The sequence below is a fragment of the Leopardus geoffroyi genome, chromosome D4, assembly GCF_018350155.1.
Source record: "Leopardus geoffroyi isolate Oge1 chromosome D4, O.geoffroyi_Oge1_pat1.0, whole genome shotgun sequence".
NCBI classification, from domain to species: Eukaryota; Metazoa; Chordata; class Mammalia; order Carnivora; family Felidae; genus Leopardus; species Leopardus geoffroyi.
Genome location: NC_059342.1, coordinates 89,719,186 through 89,741,042, shown reverse-complemented (window position 1 = coordinate 89,741,042; position 21,857 = coordinate 89,719,186). Strand labels below are relative to the sequence as shown.

The window sequence follows — 21,857 nt, the reverse complement described above, 5'->3', positions numbered from 1 at the left end:
TATTCATATGTATTATGCATCAAAAATTAATTTTAAAGCTGCGTTGATTATATAGATCTATACTTATTATTAGGGGAAAACATCCATAATACATGGAGTAGAAAAAAATCTATTTCGTGGGGCGCCTGGGTGGCTCAGTCAGTTAAGCGTCCGACTTCGGCTCAGGTCACGATCTCGCGGTCCGTGGGTTCGAGCCCCACGTCGGGCTCTGCGCTGACAGCTCAGAGCCTGGAGCCTGCTTCCGATTCTGTGTCTCCCTCTCTCTCTGACCCTCCCCCGTTCATGCTCTGTCTCTCTCTGTCTCAAAAATAAATAAATGTTAAAAAAAAAATCTATTTCGTATAATCTAATTTTGTTAAAACTGTTTTTTCAAGAGTGCCTTTGTGCACGTGCGTGAGGTCTCCTCCCAGGAAAGACCCTGAAACAGTGTTTCCCAAACTGTGTTCCTGGGGATTCCTCTGACGGGCTTTAAGGGGGAGACTGAGTTAAAGCTGGATTCAGCACGTCTACACCGCTGGTGAGCTCTTCCCAGGGACTTTTGACTATAGAATCCCCATTTTCCCCTATGAAGCCTCTCTCAGAGCTAGTGTTCAAGGGGCTTTCCTTTGGGAAACTGGTCTGAAAGGCTTTCTGCCAAAATATTAATGGTGGTTATCATGGAAATGCGGGATGTGGGTTAGTTTTCCCTTTTTCTTTCTCCTTCCAACTTCTTTTTCTAAAAAAGATTTTATTTAAAAAAATGTTTCTGTTTATTTATTTTTAAGAGAGAGAGAGAGAGAGAACCAGCAGGGGAGGGGCAGAGAGAGAAGGAGAGAGAGAATCCCAAGCAGGCTCCATGCTGTCAGCGCAGAGCCCAACTTGGGGCTCGATCCCACAAGGCTCAGACTCAGGAACCGTGAGGTCACGACCTGAGCTGAAATCAAGAACGGGACACGTAACCAACTGAGCCACCCAGGCACCCCTTTAAAATGTTATTTTTAAGGAATCTCTACACTCAACGTAGGGCTTGAACTCACGACCCTGAGATCAAGAGTTGCACGTTCCACCGACTGAGCCAGCCAGGCACCCCTCTCCTTCTAACATCTATTAGCTGGAAAAAAAATTTTTTTTTCTGCCACAAACAGGTGTTCATCGTATAAATGAAAGAAGGTAATAAAGATGTTTGGGGGAGGGGAGACCAGGTGCCAAAGGGCTAGAATGGAGAGGCAGGTAGGAGCCGGCTTGCGGAAGCAGGAAAGAAAGCCAGGCTGGCAAGCATCCCTGGTCAGGACTGCCAGTTCACCTCCAGGAGGGAAGGAGAGGGAGATTGGGGCCAGAATTCCCACAGGCATCCACAGTGCTGTGTGGTGATGGTGGCCATTGACATGCTTCACACTCCCAGCATGCCCTTGGGAAGACCGTGCTGTGTAGACAAGGGAGGAGCAGGGGCCACTGGGACATCAGGTCCTGATGGCACCCATCACGGGAGGGGGGACAGCAAGAGCATGAAGGTAAGCGGGAGGCTGGGGGCTGTCACATCTCTGAGACTTTGTAGAGTGTTTTGATTGAGTCAGCTTAGAGAAGAGACTCCGGCTAATTATATCCGCAGCTAGTTCTTTTTTCATTTTTTCATTTATTTTTTTATACCCTGCCTTGTTCTGCGGGGGAAAAAAATCCGATTAAGAATGGCTCACGAGGGTTCATAAAATCAGACAAGATAGCAGAAAATTAAATGCAGATGGAAGAAGGGAGGAGAGCAGGGACAAGTGCCAAGAGGAAGCAGCAACAGGCTTATTCTTGGCTCGCTCTTCGTTATCCCGCCGAACAAGATGGCCCTGTGGGATTCCTCACACGAGCTGGGGTAGCCAGGAACCACCATGCGCCCGGACCCAATCCTGCACGACACGTATCTACGGAGTGAAGAGCCTTCAATATATACCCATTGAGTGAATCTGCATCTGACGCTGAAACGTGAACACTGCCTCGGGTTTTCCTTGGTGCCTCTCAGGTTGCGCAATCGGGGGGACAGAGCTGAGATTCCCCAGGATTGAGATCTGTCTGGCTTGGAGACCAGCGTCCTCTCGGGAGGAGCGTTTGAAGAGGGGTAAAGCCCATCCTCCGAAGATGATTTTCCTTCACACCCGTTAAGATGGCTATTATTAAAACAAAACAAAACAAAACAAAACAAAACAGAAAACAAACGGTGCTGGTGAGGATGTGGAGAAATTCGAGATTTCGTGCACTGTTGGCGGGAAGGTAAACTGGTCCGGCCACTGTGCAAAACAGCCTAATGGCTCCTCAAAAAATTGAAAATAGAATTGCCATACGATGCAGCAATTCCACTCTGGGTATACAGGTCTTCCTTGACTTACGATGGGGTCACGTTCCAATAAACACATCATAAGCTGAAAATATCGTAAGTCAAAAACGCACTGACGACGCCTAACCTACCAAACATCGTAGCTTAGCCCGACCTGCCTTAAACGTACTCCAGACACGTACGTTGGCCGGCAGTTGGGCAAAACCCCCTAATGCAAAACTTCTTTTGTAATAAAATGTTCACTGTTTCATGTAATTGATTGAAAATCACAGGGGAAGTGAAAAGCAGAACAGTTGTATGGGCACAAAATAGTTGTCAGAGTTATCGGTGGTTTACTCTCGTGATCGTGTCAGGACTGGGGGGGCCCCAGCCCACCTCTGCCCAGCATTTCAACGAGAAAGGACTGTGCTGTGTAGCATTAGCCCAGGAAAAGGTCAACCTTCACAATTCAAAGCGTGGTTTCTACTGAATGTGTATTGCTTTCACACCACAGTGGAGTCAAAAAATAGTAAGTCGACCCTTGTAAGTAGGGCGCCATCGTATACCCCAAAGAATCAAAAGCAGGGACTTAGATATTTGTGTATCTATATTCATGCAGCACTATTCACAGTATCCAAAAAGTGGACATAATCCAAGTGTCCATCGAAGAATGAATGGATAAGCAAAATGGGAGATACATGTACACATACACACACTGGAATATGATTCAACCTTAAAAAGGAGGGGAATTTCTGGCACCTGCTATAACATGGATGAACCTTGAGGACACCTGTTTTGACGTGGGGGGGGGGGGTGCAAGTGAGCAAGGGACAGAGAGAGACAGAGAGAAGCAGAGCTCACCCGGGGCTCAAGTTCACCTGATGTGGGACTCGAACTCACCAACTGTAAGATCCTGACCTGAGCCACAGTTGTATGCTTACCAACTGAGCCACGCAGGCGCCCCTTGGGGGACGTTTTGCCAAGTGAAATAAGCCAGACACAAAAGGACAAGCGCTGGGACACCTGGGTGGCTGAGTCGGTGGCTCTTGAGGTCAGCCCAGGTCACGATCTCACGGTCCGTGAGATCGAGCCCCGTGTTGACCTCTGTGCTGACAATGGGAAGCCTGCCTAGGATTCTCTCTCTCCCTCCCTCCCCACCCCCTACAAATAAATATGTAATCTTAAAAAAAAAAAAAAAAAAAAAAAAAAAAAAAGGACAAGCACTGTATGATTGTGCTTACATGAGGCACCCAGAATAGTCAAATTGATAGAGACAGAAAGTAGACAGCTGGGCGCCAGGAGCGAGGGGAGGAGGGAATGGGGAGTTAGTGTTTTCCTGGATACAAAGTTTCAGTTTTGCAAGATACCAAGAGTTCTGGAGAGGGATGGCTGTGACGGATGCTCAACAGTGTGAATGCGCTTTAATGTCACTGAACTGTATGCTTAAACGTGGCTACCATGGGGGGCCCCTGGGTGGCTCAGGTGGTCAAGCGTCGGACTTCAGCTCAGGTCGTGATCTCATAGCTCGTGAGTTTGAGCCCCGCGTCCGGCTCTGTGCTGACAGTTCAGAGCCTGGAGCCTGCTTCCGATTCTGCGTGTCCCCCTCTCTCTGCCCCTCCCCTGCTCACGCTCTCTCTCTCTGCCTCTCTCTCTCCCTTAGAAATAAACATTAAAAAGATTTTTTTAAGTAGTACCATTTACAATGGTGAATGTTATGCCATGTGTATCTTATCGCCACTTGAAACTTTAAAGAAAAGAATAACTTGACTTCCAGAAGGAAGCTTTGTGCTGGGAAATGTGGGCCCACCCACTGTCCGGGGATGGGGGGGGGGAGGGCATTCAAGGCAGGGGCAGCTACACACAGAGTAAAGACACAGGGGCAGGAATCAACAGAGATATGCAGGGAGACAGAGAGAAAGGATATGAATGCAGAAAAACGAAAGTTGGGTAATGGGAAATGACATTCGGGGGTCATTTGGGGGAATTAGTAAACAAGATATACTTGTTAACACAGGATACGACCACAGGAGCTCAAGAGAGCAAAAGGAATCAGACAGAGTTCTTGTGACTTGGCCCCAGCTGCTGTGAGTATTCATAGCAGAGGGAATAGAACTGGGGTATATGAAGCCAGACAGAGGAACTGTTGCTCGATCTTATGGACAATAGGAAGCCATCATAGGTTCTGTGAGAGGGAGTCATGATTTGGAAAGACTGCTCCTCAGCATGCTTTTGAAATATTGAAGGGATGCTTGCCTCCCGTTAGTACCCATTTCAAACCGTTTGATAAAATACTGTCTTCACTGGGTGATGAGTTGCCAAGAGGGGCATTTCTCAGAGGTCCCGTTTCAGGTGAGACCTGAAGGATGAGAAGGGCCATCTCGACGAGGATGGAGGTAGGGGAGGGCGGGGGAAGAGTGTCCTCAGCAAAGGGAACAGAATGTGCAAAGGTCCGGTGATGGCAGGAGAGGAAAGCCCGTGGCTTTGGATGCCCAGAAGGAGCTGTGTGTGCCTGGCGGCTTTAGTGAGGGAGAGCAGAGGTGTGTGTGTGTGTGTGTGTGTGTTTAGTTATTTATTGTGAGAGAAAGAGAGAGAGCATGGAGAAGGGGCAGGGAGAGAGGGAGAGAGAATTTCCAAGCGGGCTCGACGCTGTCCACGCGGAGCCTGACTTGGGACTCGATCTCACGAACTGTGAGATCATGACCTGAGCCGAAATCAACAGTCAGATGCTTAACCGACTGAGCCCCCCGAGGCGCCCCAAGGGGAGCAGAGGTTGAAGACGAGGACAGGTGGCTCTCCTTTGTGCCAAGGGTGATGGGGAGCGGCTGGAGACCGACGCCATCAGGTTAGCACTGAGGAGACCTCTGTGGCCACAACATGGAGAAGAAGTTGCTAGAACAGACGGTGTGCAGGGGGGGGGGGGGCGGGGCTCACTCGGGCGGTATCGGAGTCACGCAGACCAGAGACGATGGAGGCCTGGACGAGGAACCGGGGAGCAGCGGTGGGGTCAGGGGGGAAGGGAAGGTCTTCGGGCGTTTGTAATTGACTGAATGGGCAAGATGGGCGCCCGGGCTTCTGGATTGGTTCCTGGAAGGGCTTAGGGTTTAGGGTTTGAAGCAGGTTCAGGGTCTGAGGTCCTGGGTCCAAGTTCGGACAGTCTCAGCTGAGCTGCCTACAAGACAGCCAAGGGGAGACGTCCACCAGCCGTGGGGGCTGGAGCCAAGGGGACACTGAGCAGAAGACTCGGGGAGGCACAGGGGTGGGGGTAGGACCACGGCAGCTACGGGAGTCCCACCAAGACGTGCGGTCCATGCTCCACCCCCTTGACTCTTGCCAGATCATGTGACTGCACTGACCCACACAGGACACAGGGATGGGGGGTTGACCCACACAGGACACAGGGGCAGGAGATTTGGCCGGGGGACACAGGGGCAGGAGAATCCCTGGGGGGATACAGGGGCAGGAGCATCCCCGGGGGAACCAGGGCAGGAGGGATATTCAGTCAGTACCAGGAGTTGCCCTTGACCGGCCTGGGAACTTCTGCTTCCAGACGCTCAGAGGTCAGCTGCCATGTGCCAAGTGCGTCTTCCAGAAGACCTTATGCCGTGAGAAACCCCAGCCAGGTGGAGAAGCCCCAGAGAATGAGATGCCCCCCGGGCACAGAGAACAGGGCCCAGGAGCACTGAGGCCCCAACAGGTGCCCGAGGAAGCCAACTTCCAAGCGAATCTTCTGGCGCTGCTCAGAGAAGACACGGGCTGCCCGGCGGACCCTTCCTGGCCCCCGACAGCTGCACAGATCAAACCACTAAGCCAGAAGGTAGTTTGTGGTTCAGGAACGCGGATGGCGAGCATAGACGGTGGCAGGTGGGGCACATTTTGGGAAACAGGCGGAGGAGTGGAGGGCCCACACTCAGCTCTGAGAATAACCCCAGAGCCAGTGGAGGGGCGTCCTGAGGTATGAGTAGTCAACAATATTGCCTCTTTTTCCTTTCTTTTTAAAGTTTACTTATTTTGTTTTTTGTTTTTTTTTTTATTTTTTTTTCAATGTTTATTTATTTTTGGGACAGAGAGAGACAGAGCATGAACGGGGGAGGGGCAGAGAGAGAGGGAGACACAGAATCGGAAACAGGATCCAGGCTCTGAGCCATCAGCCCAGAGCCCGACGCGGGGCTCGAACTCACGGACCGCGAGATCGTGACCTGGCTGAAGTCGGACACTTAACCGACTGCGCCACCCAGGCGCCCCTAAAGTTTACTTATTTTGAAAGAGAGAGGGAGAGAGAGAGAGAGAGGGAGAGAGAGAGAGAGAGAGAGAGAGAGAGAGAGATGGGGCGCCAGGGTGGCTCAGTCAGTTAGGCGCCCGACTCTTGATTTCGGCTCAGGTCATGATCTCACGGTTTGTGAGTTCGAGGCCTGCGTCAGGCTCTGTGCTGACAGTGCGGAGCCTGCTTGAGTTCTGTCTCTCCCTCTCTCTCTGCTCCGCCCTGCCTTCCCCCCGGTCCCCACAACTCTCTCTCGAAATAAATACATTTTTTAAGAAGTTGAAAAAAAAGAGAGAGAGAGAGGAGTGCAAGTGGGGGAGGGGCAGAGAGAGAGAGGGAGAGAGAGAGAGAATCCCAAGCAGGCTCCACACCACCAGCACAGAGCCCGATGCGGGGCTCGAACCCATGAGCCGTGAGATCATGACCTGAGCCAAAACCAAGAGTGGGACGCTTAACTGACTGAGCCCCTCAGGTACCCCAATATTGCCTCTTCATCCTTACTCCACTCTTTCCCTCCAGATGGAGGGAGCCCGACTAGCATTGGCCTCTCTGCCCATGCACCCCCGGGAAGGAGGAGACGCTTGACCTGGCTGGTGAATTTGGAAGGAGGAAGGGGGTGTGTGTGACTGAGCCCTTTCCTCCCTCCTCCCGTGGAGCAGACAACTGTCTGAAACCATAGTCTGTGTTGTTACCCCACACTAAGCTTTACAGAGGTGGCCCTGAGGCCACCTGCACCTCCCCTCCCCTCCCTGCCACTCTGTCCTGTGAACTCTGGCTACTTTGGACTCCCCGGACTCACGGCTCTGTCACCTTAACCCAGGGAGCCCACCCGCTCTGCCGGGGTACCACGTCCCTGAACCACAGCCTGGAAACTGCCTTTAGGCATTACCCTGGGGCAATTGTAAGGCTTTTCTCATTTGTATCCATTCCTCAAGCCTCACGGTCCTTCCTGCCTTCATTATTTAACCTTGATCACCTTGTGAAGTAGGTGCTCGCATCCCTATTCGATTGTCCCCATTTTGCAGATGCAACATCAATATAAGGCAGGTGCTAGCTAGAATTACCCCCATTTCACAGATGAGTAAACTGAGACCTAGAGAGGCTAAGTGACTTGTAGAAGGTTGCTTAGCGTGTAGCAGGGCCAGAACTTGGACCGGCTTCTTTCTTCAAGGATCTTCAACACTGCACCTTATTACCTCCCTGAATACCTCCCGTAACTGAATATAATTATTCCAGACCTTTCTTCACTGCCCAGGTTGCTGTGGTTCTGGGTCCTTATCTAAAATGATAGGAAATAAAAGCCTGCCCCACGGAAATACGGGCATGAAAGCATACAAGATATGCAGACCTTGATATTTACTACAGTTCATAATTTTTCCCCACCACCCACTTTACAATGTAAAAAAATGGAAGGAAACAACAGAAGCGCGGGTCAAGAAGGGAATGATTAAATACATGTACATTGTAAATACAAATACATTTACAATGTATTTATTGTATTTATTTGTACTTATTGTATTTATTGATTAAATAAGAATACATTTACAATGATTAAATACACGTACATTTTGACACATCGACACAATGTAACGCTGTACAACTGTTGAAAAGTATCAGATTCTTATATACTGGCATGAAAGATGTTCTATGTATCTACTTACCTATCTATATATAACTTAATGAAAAATACAAGTTGTAGATTGCATCGGACAGGGTAGGTTCCGTGCCAGGGCAGATTCAGTTCAGCGTTATTTCTGGCTCACATCACAATCCTTTAACCCTGCACAAGTCCATGAGATGGGCCAATGCTCAGCCCCAGGCAACCATTCAGGGACCCAGACTGTTCTCGTTGTCAGCGTATCACAGCAGAAGGAGAAGAAAGAGCAGAGGATCAGAGGTGAGAGATTTTTATGGGGCGAGCATGGCAGTGACAATCGGTATTTCAACCACATCCCCTTGTCTGGAGCTTGAACAGGCTAATTTCAGGGTGGCGGCTGGGAGACGTCGTGTAGCTGTGTGCCCAGCCAAGGGGCTCGGTGACCATGCAGCCGGCCTCTGCCTTGCGAACTGATATGTACCACTTAAACCCATTCATAAAAAACCCCACAAATGGGTGCCTGGATATATTTTTAAAAGGGAAAAATCTGGGGGGCCCTGGGTGGCTCAGTCCATTAGAGCATCTGGCTCTTGATTTCAGCTCAGGTTGTGATCTCACTGTTGTGAGATCCAGCCCTTGTAGGGCTCCGTGCTGACAGCGTGAAGCCTGCTTGGGATTCTCTCCCTCTCCCTCTCTCTCTCTGCCTTTGGATTCTGTGTCTCTTTCTCTCTCTGCCCCTCCCCTGCTCCCACTCGCTCTCTCTCTCTCAAAAATAAATTTAAAGAAACCACACTGGTACAGATAAGTGTATAGTCAAATTCAGATAATAAATAAACATGTATTTAATAATAAATAAATTTTAGGGGCACCTGGGTGGCTCAGTCGTTTAGGCGTCCGACTTCAGCTCAGGTCACAATCTCACGGACCGTGAGTTCGAGCCCCGTGTCGGGCTCTGGGCTGATGGCTCAGAGCCTGGAGCCTGCTTCTGGTTCTGTGTCTCCCTCTCTCTCTGCCCCTCCCCCGTTCATGCTCTGTCTCTCTCTGTGTCAAAAATAAATAAACGTTAAAAAAATAATAAATAAATTTTAATAAATAAAATAAACATTCTTTTTTAAAGGGAAAAGTCTGGAAGGATATACACTTTTACCTCCCATGAGTGAAAGGGAGACTCTCGCTCTTATTTTCTTTGTCTCTGTTATTTTTCCTAGTAATGACACATGTTTTCTGTGATTAACACTTAAAGACTTGTAAAATGAGAGTACGTTGCTTTTTTTTTTAAAGGGCTTTTAGCCAACGGAGCTTAGAATTCTAAATGGCCACTAGGGGGCAGAAGAGATACGTGTGTGCGGGTTCGCCTGTGCTGTTTGCTAATTAAGTGTTTACTACATTTCTTGCACAATTTCCTCGTTCCACAGGCCAGCTGTAACACTTACCAAATTGTTGGAAGAAATGACAGCAGCCAGGCCTCTCACACTGGCAGGCTTCATAACGTGTGGCCAAATACTCCCTGATCTAGACCCCCTACCCTCCCAGGATCACTGTGAGGACTGAGGCAGCTACTAAGCACACACCAGCCATGGGAAACCTTTATTATTGTTACTGCCACTATCATGCACGACACTGCCTGTTTGTGCGGTAAAGACGTACTGACTCCATATTCTTTATCCTCGGAGAGCTGATGATGCATCTGGGGAGTTCGGGGCAGGCACCTACGGACGGATTGCCAACAATCGCAGCTGAGCCCCGGAGCCACCAGCCTCACTCTGCCTTAGTGTCACTGAACTCCTGTCGTCCCGACAGCTGAATGTCATCTGCAACTGCCAAGAAGAGAATGTGACCCTTTTGGAAAGGGCCACACCTCCGATAGGCTCTCCAGGCAGCCCCTGGCCACCTGCCCGGCTGTCCCTCCCACCGTGGAGGTGGAGAGCTACACAGTGGTCATCTGGCTTGTCCTTCCTTTTTCCTGGGCTTCCTATTTTAGGTCTTTGACATCACAGTTTGCATCTTTTTATATTCTGTATCTATTAATAAATTATTGTAGTTAACATTTTTGTCCTTTAAATACAAGAATTAAATGTTGAACACACCATATTACAGTATTAGAGAGTGTTCTGAATTTGACTATACACTTATCTTTACCAGTGTGGTTTATTTTTATTTTTATTTTTAAATTTATTTTTGAGAGAGAGCGAGCGAGTGGGAGCAGGGGAGGAGCAGAGAGAGGGGGAGACACAATCCGAAGCAGTCTCCAGGCTCTAGCTGTCAGCACAGAGCCCGACACGGGGATGGAACCCATGAACCCCGTGAGATCACCGCCTGAGCCAAAGTCAGATGCTCAACTGGCTAAGCCTCCGGGGGAACCCCTGTCTTGTGTTTCGACGTCTTAAAAATCTGCCAGCCTGGGAGAGACTGCCCTCCCCCAGGCTAGCGAATTCTCGAAGATGGGAAAGGAAGCAAACCTTGCAACACCTCTCACACACCAAGCAGGTATGTCCCCTGCCCTAAATCATCCCAGGGCCTGGCGACTGGAGACCACCCCTATTTCCCAGAGCCCGTTGGGATTATTCCCTCTAGGCAACACTAAACTGTTCACTCTCCCCTGCCTTGCCTTTCCTGAAGAAACCCCAATAAAGGCTCTGGCCTAAGCTTTTCCCTTACTGCTGCTTCTGTCCCCCCCCCCCCCCCCCCCCCCCCCCCCCCCCCCCCCCCCCGTATTGCCTTGAGCACATGCCCTTCCCCTGACCCGCATGCCGCTTCTACAGCGTCCACTCGGAGCTTTCTCGCACTCGGTGCGGACCTGGCCGATTTGCATATTCTGCCCCCGCCCCTGCGGTCATTGGTTCAGAATAGTCATGTGACCCAGACTAGGCTAATGAGTCTGCTGGTGCCCAACTCCACCACTAGGCGGAGAGAGACCACCCAGGAAGAGACCCAACCCAGAGGGGCAATGCCATGGTTTCAGAGCCTAGAAGTGGCTGTGTCGGTCCTGGCTGTATCCCTGCTTTGTTGTTTGCGACGCCCAACAAACTCCCTTTTGCTCTAACCAAGCTGAGCCGAGCTTCTGACCATGAAATCAAGCATCCCGACCAGTACAGGGAGCTGGCCCTATTGGGGGCGGCAGGAAGGGGCCCCCGGAGAAGTGACAGATCGGGAAGCGAAACACGACCAGGAAGGAGCCAGGTGGAGCAGAGGAGAGAGAACACGGCAGGCAGAAAGCCCAGCGTGGGAGAAGGCCCCGAGGTGGGAAGAAGAGAGCTTTAGGAATTCGTTTGCCTCATTAACCTGTGTGTGTTCTGTGACAGCTACAAACACGTTTGGTGAATAACCTTTGTTAAGTAAGGTCCATTCAGAAAGTGCTCTATTGTTTGAAAATCCCTCGCCACTTGATATGTCATGATTTATTACATGTACTTGGTTTTACTCTCATGAACCCCTGACTGGGCTTACTATTTGAGTCTAATTTTCTACTTTGCACCAAGGATTTGGGGCCTAAAATACTGGCCCTCCTTAGCTCAGAAGCCTAGAAGGACTGGGGCAGGTTTGGGAGTGTTGGGGAGGTCGGTCTGGGGCCAGGGGCCAGGGGCCAGTTTTTCCTGGTGATGTGGCTTCCAAGAGAGCTGACAAGTGCCACCCTGGCTCGGAGCAGCCATTCATTAGCTCTAAAAGAGACGTGAATGTGTCCATCTTTGGCTTTGCCTTTGACTCCCAGAGAGCTGGAATTGACGACTCTGAAAATGTGGCTGCTACCATTTCCAGAATCAGGAAACCCACCCCGGTTCCAGGTGGACGGAAACAGGAAATCTCTTGCAACATCAGCCTCCCCTTCTCCCTGCACCTCTCCCAGATCCTGTCCTCATCACCAGATTATTTAATTTACCTATGTCAAGAGACACAGGAGGGAAAACTAGTTGCGTTGGTTTTGTGTTGCTTTTCTGTATGCTACCTCGGGCCAAGAACAATGAGCAGGGAGAAGGACATTTTTCTACATGTGACTATCCCTTGTGTTACCAAAGTATGTTACTAAGATTTATACTTGCATTATATGATTTAACTTTGCCTCTCCAAGTGTGACTTCTTTGGAGGAAAGAACCGACCATGTGCATTTTTGTGGGACACACAGCACCCATCACAGTGCCTGGCTCTAGCAGGGTCCTTGATTCTTAAATTAACGACTTTTACTTAAGCAATCACCATGCTAGAAAAGGTTCACACCTGAGCTCCAAACTAGAAGCATAAATGGTCCTCGGCTAGGGATCCATTGAGTAGGGCAGGCAGGGGTCTCTTGTCCTATGGGTTGGGCCCAAGCCTTGGCATAGATGGAGGTTCTGAGACTCTGGAGACACTGAGCTCTGGGTGGGGTCAGACTGGCCAGGTGGCCCTTGCCTTCAGGGGGTGCTGAGTATCAGATGGGGAGAGCAGGGGAGGGCAGGGCAGTCCAGAGCCTGGAGTCCTTATGATGGCAGGGAGCACAGGGTCTGGAGTGGGTCAAGCCGAGACCCGGCCAGCCGACTTAGCTAGCAGGGGCTGCCGACACCCAGCTGACCGGAGGGGAGACTGACCCCATGACTTTTCGCAGATTGTGGGCTAGCATGGGGCTCTGAATCCTGGGTGGAGTCAGTCACTGGTTCCCTCATGGAGGCTAGAGTTTGGAAAGGAGCAGTGTGTCCTGTATCAGGGGGACATGCTGGGCTCTGGGCCCAAGGGAGGACCCTGAACTCTGCGTGGGGGAGATCACTCCCGGGTCCCGGCTTGGAGACTCCAGGCCAGCAGGAGGTGCTGTGTCTCGGGTAGCAGGGTCAGGACGGGCTCCCAGCCCCGGTAGAGGGTGCTGAGGGCCGGTTGGGGGGGGGGGGTCATTCCCAGCCTCTGGCGAGGAAACTCTGGCCCTAAGAGGACTCCGAGTCCTGCATGATGCGGGTGAGTGCGTCAGTCCCAAGCCCTGGCTTGGACGCTCCGGGTCGGCATGTGCCTCCGGTGAGAAGGTCAGGCCGGGTGGGCAGGGGCCGCTGAGTCCTGGCTGGGGTCAATGTGATGGCTGTGGAGCCCCGGTGGGGGTGCAGGCTCTGCGGCGGTGGGTGGCGGTGCGGGCTCTGCGCGGGCAGGGGTGCTGGTGCGGGTCGGCGCCTCGCCCTGGCGTGGAGACTCCGGGCCGGCAGGGGGCGCCGCCTCCCAGACGGGAGGCTCGGGCCGGCTCCGGGCCGGCAGGGGGCGCTGGGCTCGCGGCGGCGTGGCGGGCGCCCGGCAGGTGGCGCTCTGGCCGCGGCCGAGGCGGGCGGCGGGCGGCGGCGGCGGCGGCGGCAGCGGCAGTGGCAGCGCGGCGCTGCGGCCGGCTCTCGGGCCCGGGAAGCGGCAGCGGCGGCGGCGGCGGCGGCGGCGAGAGCGGAGGAGGCGGAGCGGCGGCGGCCGGCGGCGGGAGCGGCGGCGGCGGCCCCGGGCGGGCGGGAGCGCCGCTGGCCGAGCGCACAGGCCGCGGCCCGCGGAGCCCGCCATGCCGGCGCGGGTGTGAGGCGCGGCGAGCCAGGGCCGAGGCGAGCGGCGGCCGCGCCGGCCTGTGGCCCCGCAGCGGCCCGGCCCGGGCCCCATGAGCGGCGGCCTCGGCCTCCGGCGCAGCCCGGAAATGTCCGGCAAGCTCGAGAAAGCAGGTGAGCGCGGCGCCGGGCGGGAGGGGCGGGCCTGCGGGGGCGCGGGCGCCGGGGCGAGCCGCCGCCCAGGCCTGGGGCCCCGCCGCCCCGCCGCCCCGCGGGGGCCGTCTCGGCGCGCCGGCCTGCTGGCGCTCCCGGGGCGGCGGGGCCGGCGGGATTCGGGCCCCCGGGGCGCGCGGGCAGCGGGACGGGAGCCCGGGCGCGCGGCCGTTTTTCCACGGCGGGCGGAGCCGAGCCCCGAAAGGTGTCACTTCTGCCGAGCCCCGGGTGTACGTTGAACCCGAAGCAGCCGCTTCGCTGGCTTCGGAGGAAGCAGGCAGGATGTGTCTGGGCGCCTTCGGGGCTCGCTCGCCTTCCCCGCTGGCGCCGCGCTGAGCTCCGGCAGCAGGGCCCGGAGGGAGCCTGCGGGTTTGGGGGCGATGATAACCTCATCTCTTTGTGTGTTTCCTAGAAACCTCGGAGAGCTGCCTTCCCATCACCGGGCTTCTGCCCGTGCTGGGGGGTCAGAGTCCCCAAAGACTCCGTTAGGGCCGTGCCTCCGGGGTGCGGGTGGGGGGCCCGGGGCGGCTCTGGCCAGCGACCCCCTGCGGGGCGAATCCCTGGGTCCCAGGTGAGGTGGGCGGGCAGGCCAGGGCTCCTGTGCGGGGGACACCGTTGCTTGTCATCGCCTGGGCGCCAGCCTAGCTTGGCGGCCGAGTCGTGCAAGGCAGGCTTTTAGGGGCTGCTGAGGGGCAAGTTGCATTGATTTGGGAAGTGGCGCCTTCTGCCCAGGCGGAACCCCGTATACTCTTCTGCGCTGGGCCTCAGGAGGGGACTCGGAAGGGGTGGGGGGGCGGGGGGGGGACTTGCAGGCTGTGGTTTAAGCACAGGAAGGAAATTTCTGTCGCCTTTATTGAGGGTTTTCTATACATCCGGCTCTGTGCTGAGCACCTTACAAGTGTTGCTTAGTAAATCCTTGCAGGTTCTCGGTGGGAGAGGATTTGATGGTGGTTTTACAGGCTCAGGGCCTCTCAGTGAGTTCCTACGGGCTGGCCACCCAGCGAGAGGGCAGCTGGCCATCCACTGCGGGCCTGGCTGCCTTCCTCAGGGGCAGGGCCCTCGGTTTCAGGGGCTGTTTCTTGGGTATTTCTCTCAGCTTCTCATCAGGGCCGTGCCCAGTGACCGCGAGCTGCTTCTCGGCACACGTACCATTCCAGAAATACCTGGGGTTAATCTGTGCAGCGTTTCTCAGGAGCCCCGTGAATAGTGTCTCCGAAGGGTGCTGTTGGGCAGGTCAGATTGTTTGCTTTAAATAAATGAGTAAATGGCAGGGTTTTCTCTGCTTAGGATGCGTTCATTGTCAAAAACGTGAGAATCGAGGAAAAGGAAAAAGCGAGCTGAAAAGCACGTGTCGTCCCGCGGACCGCCTTCCACAGCGCAGACCTGTCAGATGAAATGAGTCTTCAGTTGTGTGCTCTGTTACCTCGAGAAGGGGCGGGGGGGGGGGGGGGGTCCTAAGGCCAGTTGCTTTCAGCACAGATTAGCCCCTCGCCCTCTCTGGGCACCTCCTTCCGCGAGGGTCTGCCGCAGACGGAGACACCAGTAAGCGCCTTCTTCGGAGAAGCTTCTCTGAGGCAGGGAGGGCCGGACCTAGCCTGACCCCGGACTCCCGGGCCACCTGATAGGCGCTGCAGCCAGAGCCGGGGCCTGGGGACAGCGAGGGAATGGGGGAGGCCCTGGAGGGGACGGGGCTCGTGCTGGGCTCCGAAGAGAGGGTGGGGGGGATGCCCAGGTGGAGTGGAGGTGGCGGGGGAGGGCAGAGAGGAAGGGGCCGACTCTGGGCCACGGGAAACTCGGGAGGAAAATGCATTGGGTGAGAGGCAGCTAAGCGAGAAAGTTCTGAGGTTGGCACCTTGTGTGGAGCTAGCAGGAAGCCCGTGGTGTCTGCGGCCTTTGGCTGTGCCTCACGGTCGTCGGGGAAGATGGGGGCGCCCCTGGAATGAAGGGTGCGTCTCCCTGGGGGTCCCTGCTGGTCATTACAGGCGCGTTTCTCCTTGCGTTTGGATGAGGTTCCTGTTGGCGTTTTCTAAACAGCCCTTCTCCTAAGTCACCAGCAGAGTGTTTCATTCCAAGGGAAGGGCTTTGGGTGCAGCAGCGACTCCTGTTAGCAAGTGAGTCCCTGGCAAGTCATAGAGGCTGAAGAGTCACTGGGGGTCTCCGGGGGGAGATCTTCTGGGGTCTGCCTTGCCGCTCTTCAGTATACTGACTCAGCAGTGCCTGGCTGGGGGCGGGGAGGGGTTGGGGGAGGGGTATGCCCACTGCCTTCCTCCCAGGGTCTACCTGCCGTTTTTTTGGGGACATGGAAAGGCAAGCCTCAGTTTGTGCTGTCTCCGGTCATCTCTGCTCCCAGATGGAGACGGTCTGGGTTCCAGAGGGCGGCAGAGGGTCAGCTGGCTGGCCGGTCGGGGCCTTGTCCAGTTAGCTTTGGCGGAGGAGGGCTGATGTTGGAGGGCGGAGGCGTATGGATCAGGGAGCTCCCCGGGGTGAGCTTGTGCGGACGGAGGCCCGGCAGAGAGAAGAGACTCTGCCCTAGGAGCCCAGCGGGACTAGTTCTGAGCGAGGGCACCGGCAGGAGACGCGTGTGGCCGCTCCAAGGCCACTTTGGGGGAGCCGGGGAACACGGTTCCGGTTGTGCGCAGGTATGATGGCGTTCAGTTGGTTCACAGTTCTAGCAAACACATCGTGTGCGGCCGGTTGACGCCCTGCGTGTCTGGAACTGAAACGCCTCTCTTGCCTATGCGCGGAGGTAGCAGGCTGGTGGCTCCCGGCTGGGTTCTGTCCATAGATGTGTTGTGTTTGAGCCATACGCGTTGCCGAAGAAAGAGGAAGGAATTGATGGCCAGCCCTTAAAAATCAGGAAATCGCTCACATATCTCAGATTTCTGGTTCTCTTGAAAAATGACAAACTCTGGTAACTCTGAGGCCTTGTTTCCTACAAGGTGGTGGGGTGGGGCAGGGGGCGGGCGCCACTCCCCCCACCAGCCACGTCTCGGATTCCTGTTGCCCACTTGGGCCGTTGACACTTGAGTCTGCAGCCCCTTCCTTGGAGACACCATTTGTGTGTGTGCGCGTTTCATCCGGACTTGGAGATCTTTGCCCCATTCCTCCATCGATTCCTTCCTCAGTCGCTCTGCACCAGCTCTGTCCGGCTCCGCACGAGGCTCCGGGGAGCTAGCATTGAACTCAGCAGACATCACTGTGCACACAGGCCCTGGCCCTGGCAGTGTGGGTCACGTCAGACTTAGGGCGGGGGCAGGTGTCAGGCGGCTAGCTCTGTGGGGAGCTGAGATTCAGGGTGAGACTCAGAGGGTGGGGCGAGTTAGCAGGGGCGCGACGCAGGGACAGGGAGGAAGGGGCTCCTGGTTTTACTGACCGCTCATCAGCGTCTCCCTTGCTCGTTTGTGCATCGCAGACGGTTTGTCCCGCATCTCCTAAGGGGCCTGGACTTGTTCTGGTCCTTGGAATACAACCCCCCGCCCCACCCCCCTCCCGCGCCTCACCTCCTAACTGGGCAGATACTCAGAACAGACACCGTGAGAACGTAGACTGTCACCGAACCCCCCGGCCAGTTCTGCAGGCTCCCTGTGACCCCGAACTGCCCGCTGGGGCTGATGTGGTACACGCTCCCCGGTGCGCCGCCTGAGGACAGAATAAATACGGCGTCTCAGACTCCAGTGTATGTTTTTCAGATGTGTGGAGAGGCTTTTGTTGTAAATGAAAAAGCAACATTTATCCTGACTGCGTGCGTGGTAACTTTCCGTCGTCGTGCTTTTTTCTCAGAACAGTGGAAAAGTACGAGTGCCGTCCCACGAGGCCGTAGCAAGTTCTGGTGGATCAGCACTCACTGGGTTTGGGTCAATTTTAAACTTCTTTCAGATCTTACACTTCCTCCTCCTCCCCTCCCCCCCTTAACAGTCTTCGTGGTCAAGATGAATCCAGTCAACGCATACAACATTTTTGTGGCTTCCGGTAGGCCTTCATTCACTCACACGTGCAACTTACGCAGCCTGTCCTCGTAGGCAAACGCTGTGACGCCTCACGGCACGGGGTCCGAAGAAGACCGGCCCTCCCAGGGTCCCGGTCCAAGAGTAACATCAAAATGGTCTTGAACATGTCTGCAGCGTCCTGTCATTCTGAGAATGCATCGAGAGACAGCCTCCTTTCACGCCACCCGCGGGGGCTGGGTCAGGGCTCATTCTCCCTATTTTGCGCCTGAGGACAACTAAGATCCAGGACGGTGTGGGGGACTGACCAGGCGGTCTCCAGCTCCCTGCCCGGCCACCGTTCCCCCTTCACAGAGCCCCGCTTAGAGCCTCCCGTGGTGCTGGGCGCACAGCAGCTTTCATCTTGATTCTTGCTCGTGTTTCTGTTTCTGGTCTTCCCTAAGGGGGGAGGGAAACAACAACAACTCAGTTAAATAAAGGTAGGCCCAGCGTAGTCTTTAGGCTGCGTGTGATACTAATAACACTAACAACATTAGCAGTCCTTGAGGGAGATAAATGGCATGGGTGTGGGTGCGTTTCACAAAAGCAGCCACCGCGGCCCCAAATGTTGCCTGGTCTCCTGCACAGCTGTTGGCAGAGGTGTTTTGAATGGGATTCCTCGTGGCCGACAGACCTGATGGGAGGCCGTAAAGATGAGTCATGTGTGAGCTTGCAGAAAAATCATTTCCCAAATTAGCCCGGATTGGAGAATGCCCTGAGCACGGGGCTGGGTCTTACTTCGGTCCAGCTGGACGTGTTCCCCGTTGCCATAATAAGATGACGCACTGGACAGAGTGCTGCCGGCTGCCGCGCCCACGAAGGATCCGACCGGGCGCCTCGCTGCTGGGACAGGTGTTCCCCTGATTCGTCACCCACCTTGCCCCGAAGGCTGTTGTATGATGAAAAACAAAACCCACAGTTTGTGAATTCTTAAGGGATCTGTCATCTTGGTTCTAGCCATTTGTTTCGGCCATTCGGCTAAGACAGACCTGTCATTGTGAGCTTGGGCGACTCTTTCCCTTTCCAGGGTCTCGTTTTCTCCATCGGTGCTCTGAAGGCATGAGACTCTCAAGTTAGTGCTTCTTTGTTCTGTTTGAAGGTGGCAGGTCCTCGTCTCTGTGGAAGAGGGCCATCAGAAACTTTGAGGACCGTGAATCCTTCCTGTTCAGCGGTGGCCCCTGAGGATCCTCCTTGGGTCCTCCAGTGAGCAGTGTGAAAACTTACTTCCAGGATGCACTCAGCCTTCTCTTCCAAAACCAGCCTCCTCTGGGCTCGTCGTGCCTTCTCTTCTCTTAGCAGATCGTGAATTCCATGGGAAGGCCCCAAATAAACACTTGGGGATATCGGTATTGTTTAGCTCATCCAGAAACCTCACTTTCCTTTCTGAAAGTTAAAAATCAGCAGATACTGGGGCGCCTGGGTGGCTCAGTCGGTTGAGCGTCTGACTTCATTCAGCTCAGGTCATGATCTCATAGTCTGTGAGTTCGAGCCCCGCGTCAGGCCCTGTGCTGACAGCTCAGAGCCTGGAGCCTGCTTCGGATTCTGTGTCTCCCTCTCTGCCCCTCTCCCACTCATGCTCTGTCTCTCTCTGTCAAAAATAAATAAACATTAGAAAAATCAACAGATAGGGTCCTGACGAGACCATTAGCTTCTTGGAGGAGTGTGCCTGTCTGGTCCACCACGAGGTTGCCATCGCTGTGCTTAGGACATAGATGCTCACTAGCTACTCGCTGGAAGAACGAAGGAATTTACTTGATACTATCATAGGATGAACTCAGGTCTCTGATTCCAAGTCTCAAAATTATTATGTTTTTAAGATTTTATTTTTTATTTATTTTTTTATTTTTTTAAATTTTTGTTAATGTTTATTTATTTTTGAGAAAGAGGGAGACAGAGTGCAAGTGGGGGGGTGGGCAGAGAGAGAGAGGGAGACACAGAATCTGGAACAAGCTCCAGGCTCTGAGCTGTCAGCACAGAGCCCGATGCGGGGCTCGAACCCACGAACCGTGAGATCATGACCTGAGCCGAAGTCGGACACCTAACCGACTGAGCCACCCAGGCGCCCCTAGGATTTTATTTTTAAGTAATCAACACACCCAACGTGGGGCTCGAACTTGCAACCCTGAGATCAAGAGTCCCACAGTCCACTGACTGGGCCAGCCAGGTGCCCCAAAATTATCTTTATTTTTTGTTCCTTTTTCATTTCATTTTAATTATTTTAGAGAGCACGCAAGCAGCGGGGAGAGAGAATCTCAAGCAGACTCCACACTCAGCATGGAGCCCAATGTGGGGCTCGATCCCATGTCCCTGGGATCATGACCTGAACCAAAATCAAGAGTCAGACACTCAACCGACTAAGCCACCCAGGCAACCCCCAAAATTATCTTTAAATGGAGCTTCTTCTGGGTTTTGAATTGCCAGTGAGGATGTTTCTTGGTGAATTAGTAGGACCACTAATCTGATCAGGACATGCAGACAGTTGTGGGCTTGTGTTAACCAGATACGTTGATCGCTGTTTTGGTGTAGTTTTCTGAAAACTCACGGGAAGGCTGAGATCAAAGTCTCGGAGCACTATTGAGGGAGCTCTACGACGACGTGGTGAGAGACTGAGCCACGCTCCCCTCTGAGCCTGCGACCGTCAGGCCACTGATGTTTGTAATGGCTGTGCGGGACTAGGGGACACACAGGGACAGTCCTCTCCGGCATCCGAACAGTTGGGACTTGGCCTTTTATTTCCAGACCGTTGGCATATGCCAGTTCTGCTCAGCCTGCTCCCCGCAGCAGCGAGGCCCCGATGAGAGTCCTTGTCTCTCCTTGTCATTTTTTCAGTCGGCCTCTGGGCGTCATTTAGGACGAGCCGCCTGCACCGTCAGCTCTGTTTGTGGACTGTTTGTGAGTACACGCTCCCTGGGGGGCCAGGAGAGGTAGGCTGCTGGGGCTCTCCTGGCTCCCCCTTTCCTCTTTGTCCAGGGGCTCAGGCAGTGGCTTATGTCCCGTCCTCCTCCTCTGTGAACGAAGATGCCGTGCAGAGATTTACCTCCTGGATTGAAAGTCTGCTGTCTGATGGCCACCATCCCTGTCTCTCCCCACCTTTCCTGCCGGGCTGTGGTTCGGAAGGTGGGTGGTGGAGTCCCCACCTGCGGTCGGACTGCGTCTTCCTGAAACACCGTTGCTGCCTCTTCGCAGCTCAGACCCTCTGTTCTCATTAGTTCCCGAAAGGCGATCTTGCTCCTTGCTTTTCGCTGGCTTTTTGTGATCAGGAAACCGCCCTACTTGTAAAGCATAGAAGTGGGCTGTCAGGCACCGGGTGGCCTGGGTGGCCTGCGTGGCCTGCGGTGCTCCCCGGGCCGGAGACAAAAGGGCGGAGTTGACACATTTGCTTTCTGGTTTTTCCAACATTTATGCCATCAGCACGGACTTGACAAGCGTGGCTCCCGGCCGCGCGCCATGCCGTTCAGAGTGGCGGCAGCCCGTGGAATCCCTGAGAGGGGCTTGTGCACGCAGCCTTTGGGAGGAGGCAGGCGTGGACGCGGAGTGATGAGGGAGGAGGCAGGTGTGGACGCGGCGTGAAGAGGGACAGTGGAGTCTGGTGCGGTGTGGTGGCTCCAACTGCCCCTTAGTTGGCCCGAAACTAGCAAACAAAACCCCAAAACTTCTGGTTGGACACAGTGGTTGTGTTTAGTTGCTGCTTATGGATAATCACGTGTGCCTCCTTCCTGCACGTGGCTGGCCGTGAATACAGAGATGGGTGATTGTACACGGGTCATGGAATTGGCTACTCTCAGCTCCTCCTTTCAGCGATAAACACAAGAGTCATAGTAGCAGCGAATTTCAGTAACGCTTCCCACGTTACCGTACCAGGCCCTGTGCTGCGTGTTTTACCCACGTGGTCTCATTTAACCCTTACAGCGGGAGGTTCTCGTTCAACTGCAGGAGGAAACTGAGACACAAGCTTTCCTTTTTTTGCACGGGATCTTGAGATCCAGAACAGCTGAGGTCTGCCGGTGGTCAAACGCTGAGTGGGGGCCAAGTTGGGACTGCAGCCCATTTTTCTGTATTT

General features: G+C 54.1%; 1 protein-coding gene across 5 annotated transcripts in view; it reads left to right on the top strand.

The window, feature by feature from the left end:
* Positions 1-13,563: 13,563 nt before the first annotated feature.
* The window catches only part of RAPGEF1 (Rap guanine nucleotide exchange factor 1), a 131,698-nt gene continuing 123,404 nt past the window's right edge, over positions 13,564-21,857 (top strand). For 2 of the 5 annotated variants that reach the window (XM_045469062.1, XM_045469059.1), the window contains exon 1: positions 13,564-13,775. In XM_045469062.1, the coding sequence (XP_045325018.1) occupies positions 13,715-13,775 (61 nt within the window). In that variant the 5' untranslated portion in view covers positions 13,564-13,714. The remainder of the gene's footprint in view (positions 13,776-21,857) is intronic. The other 3 variants (XM_045469075.1, XM_045469073.1, XM_045469067.1) reach the window with 2 other exon arrangements.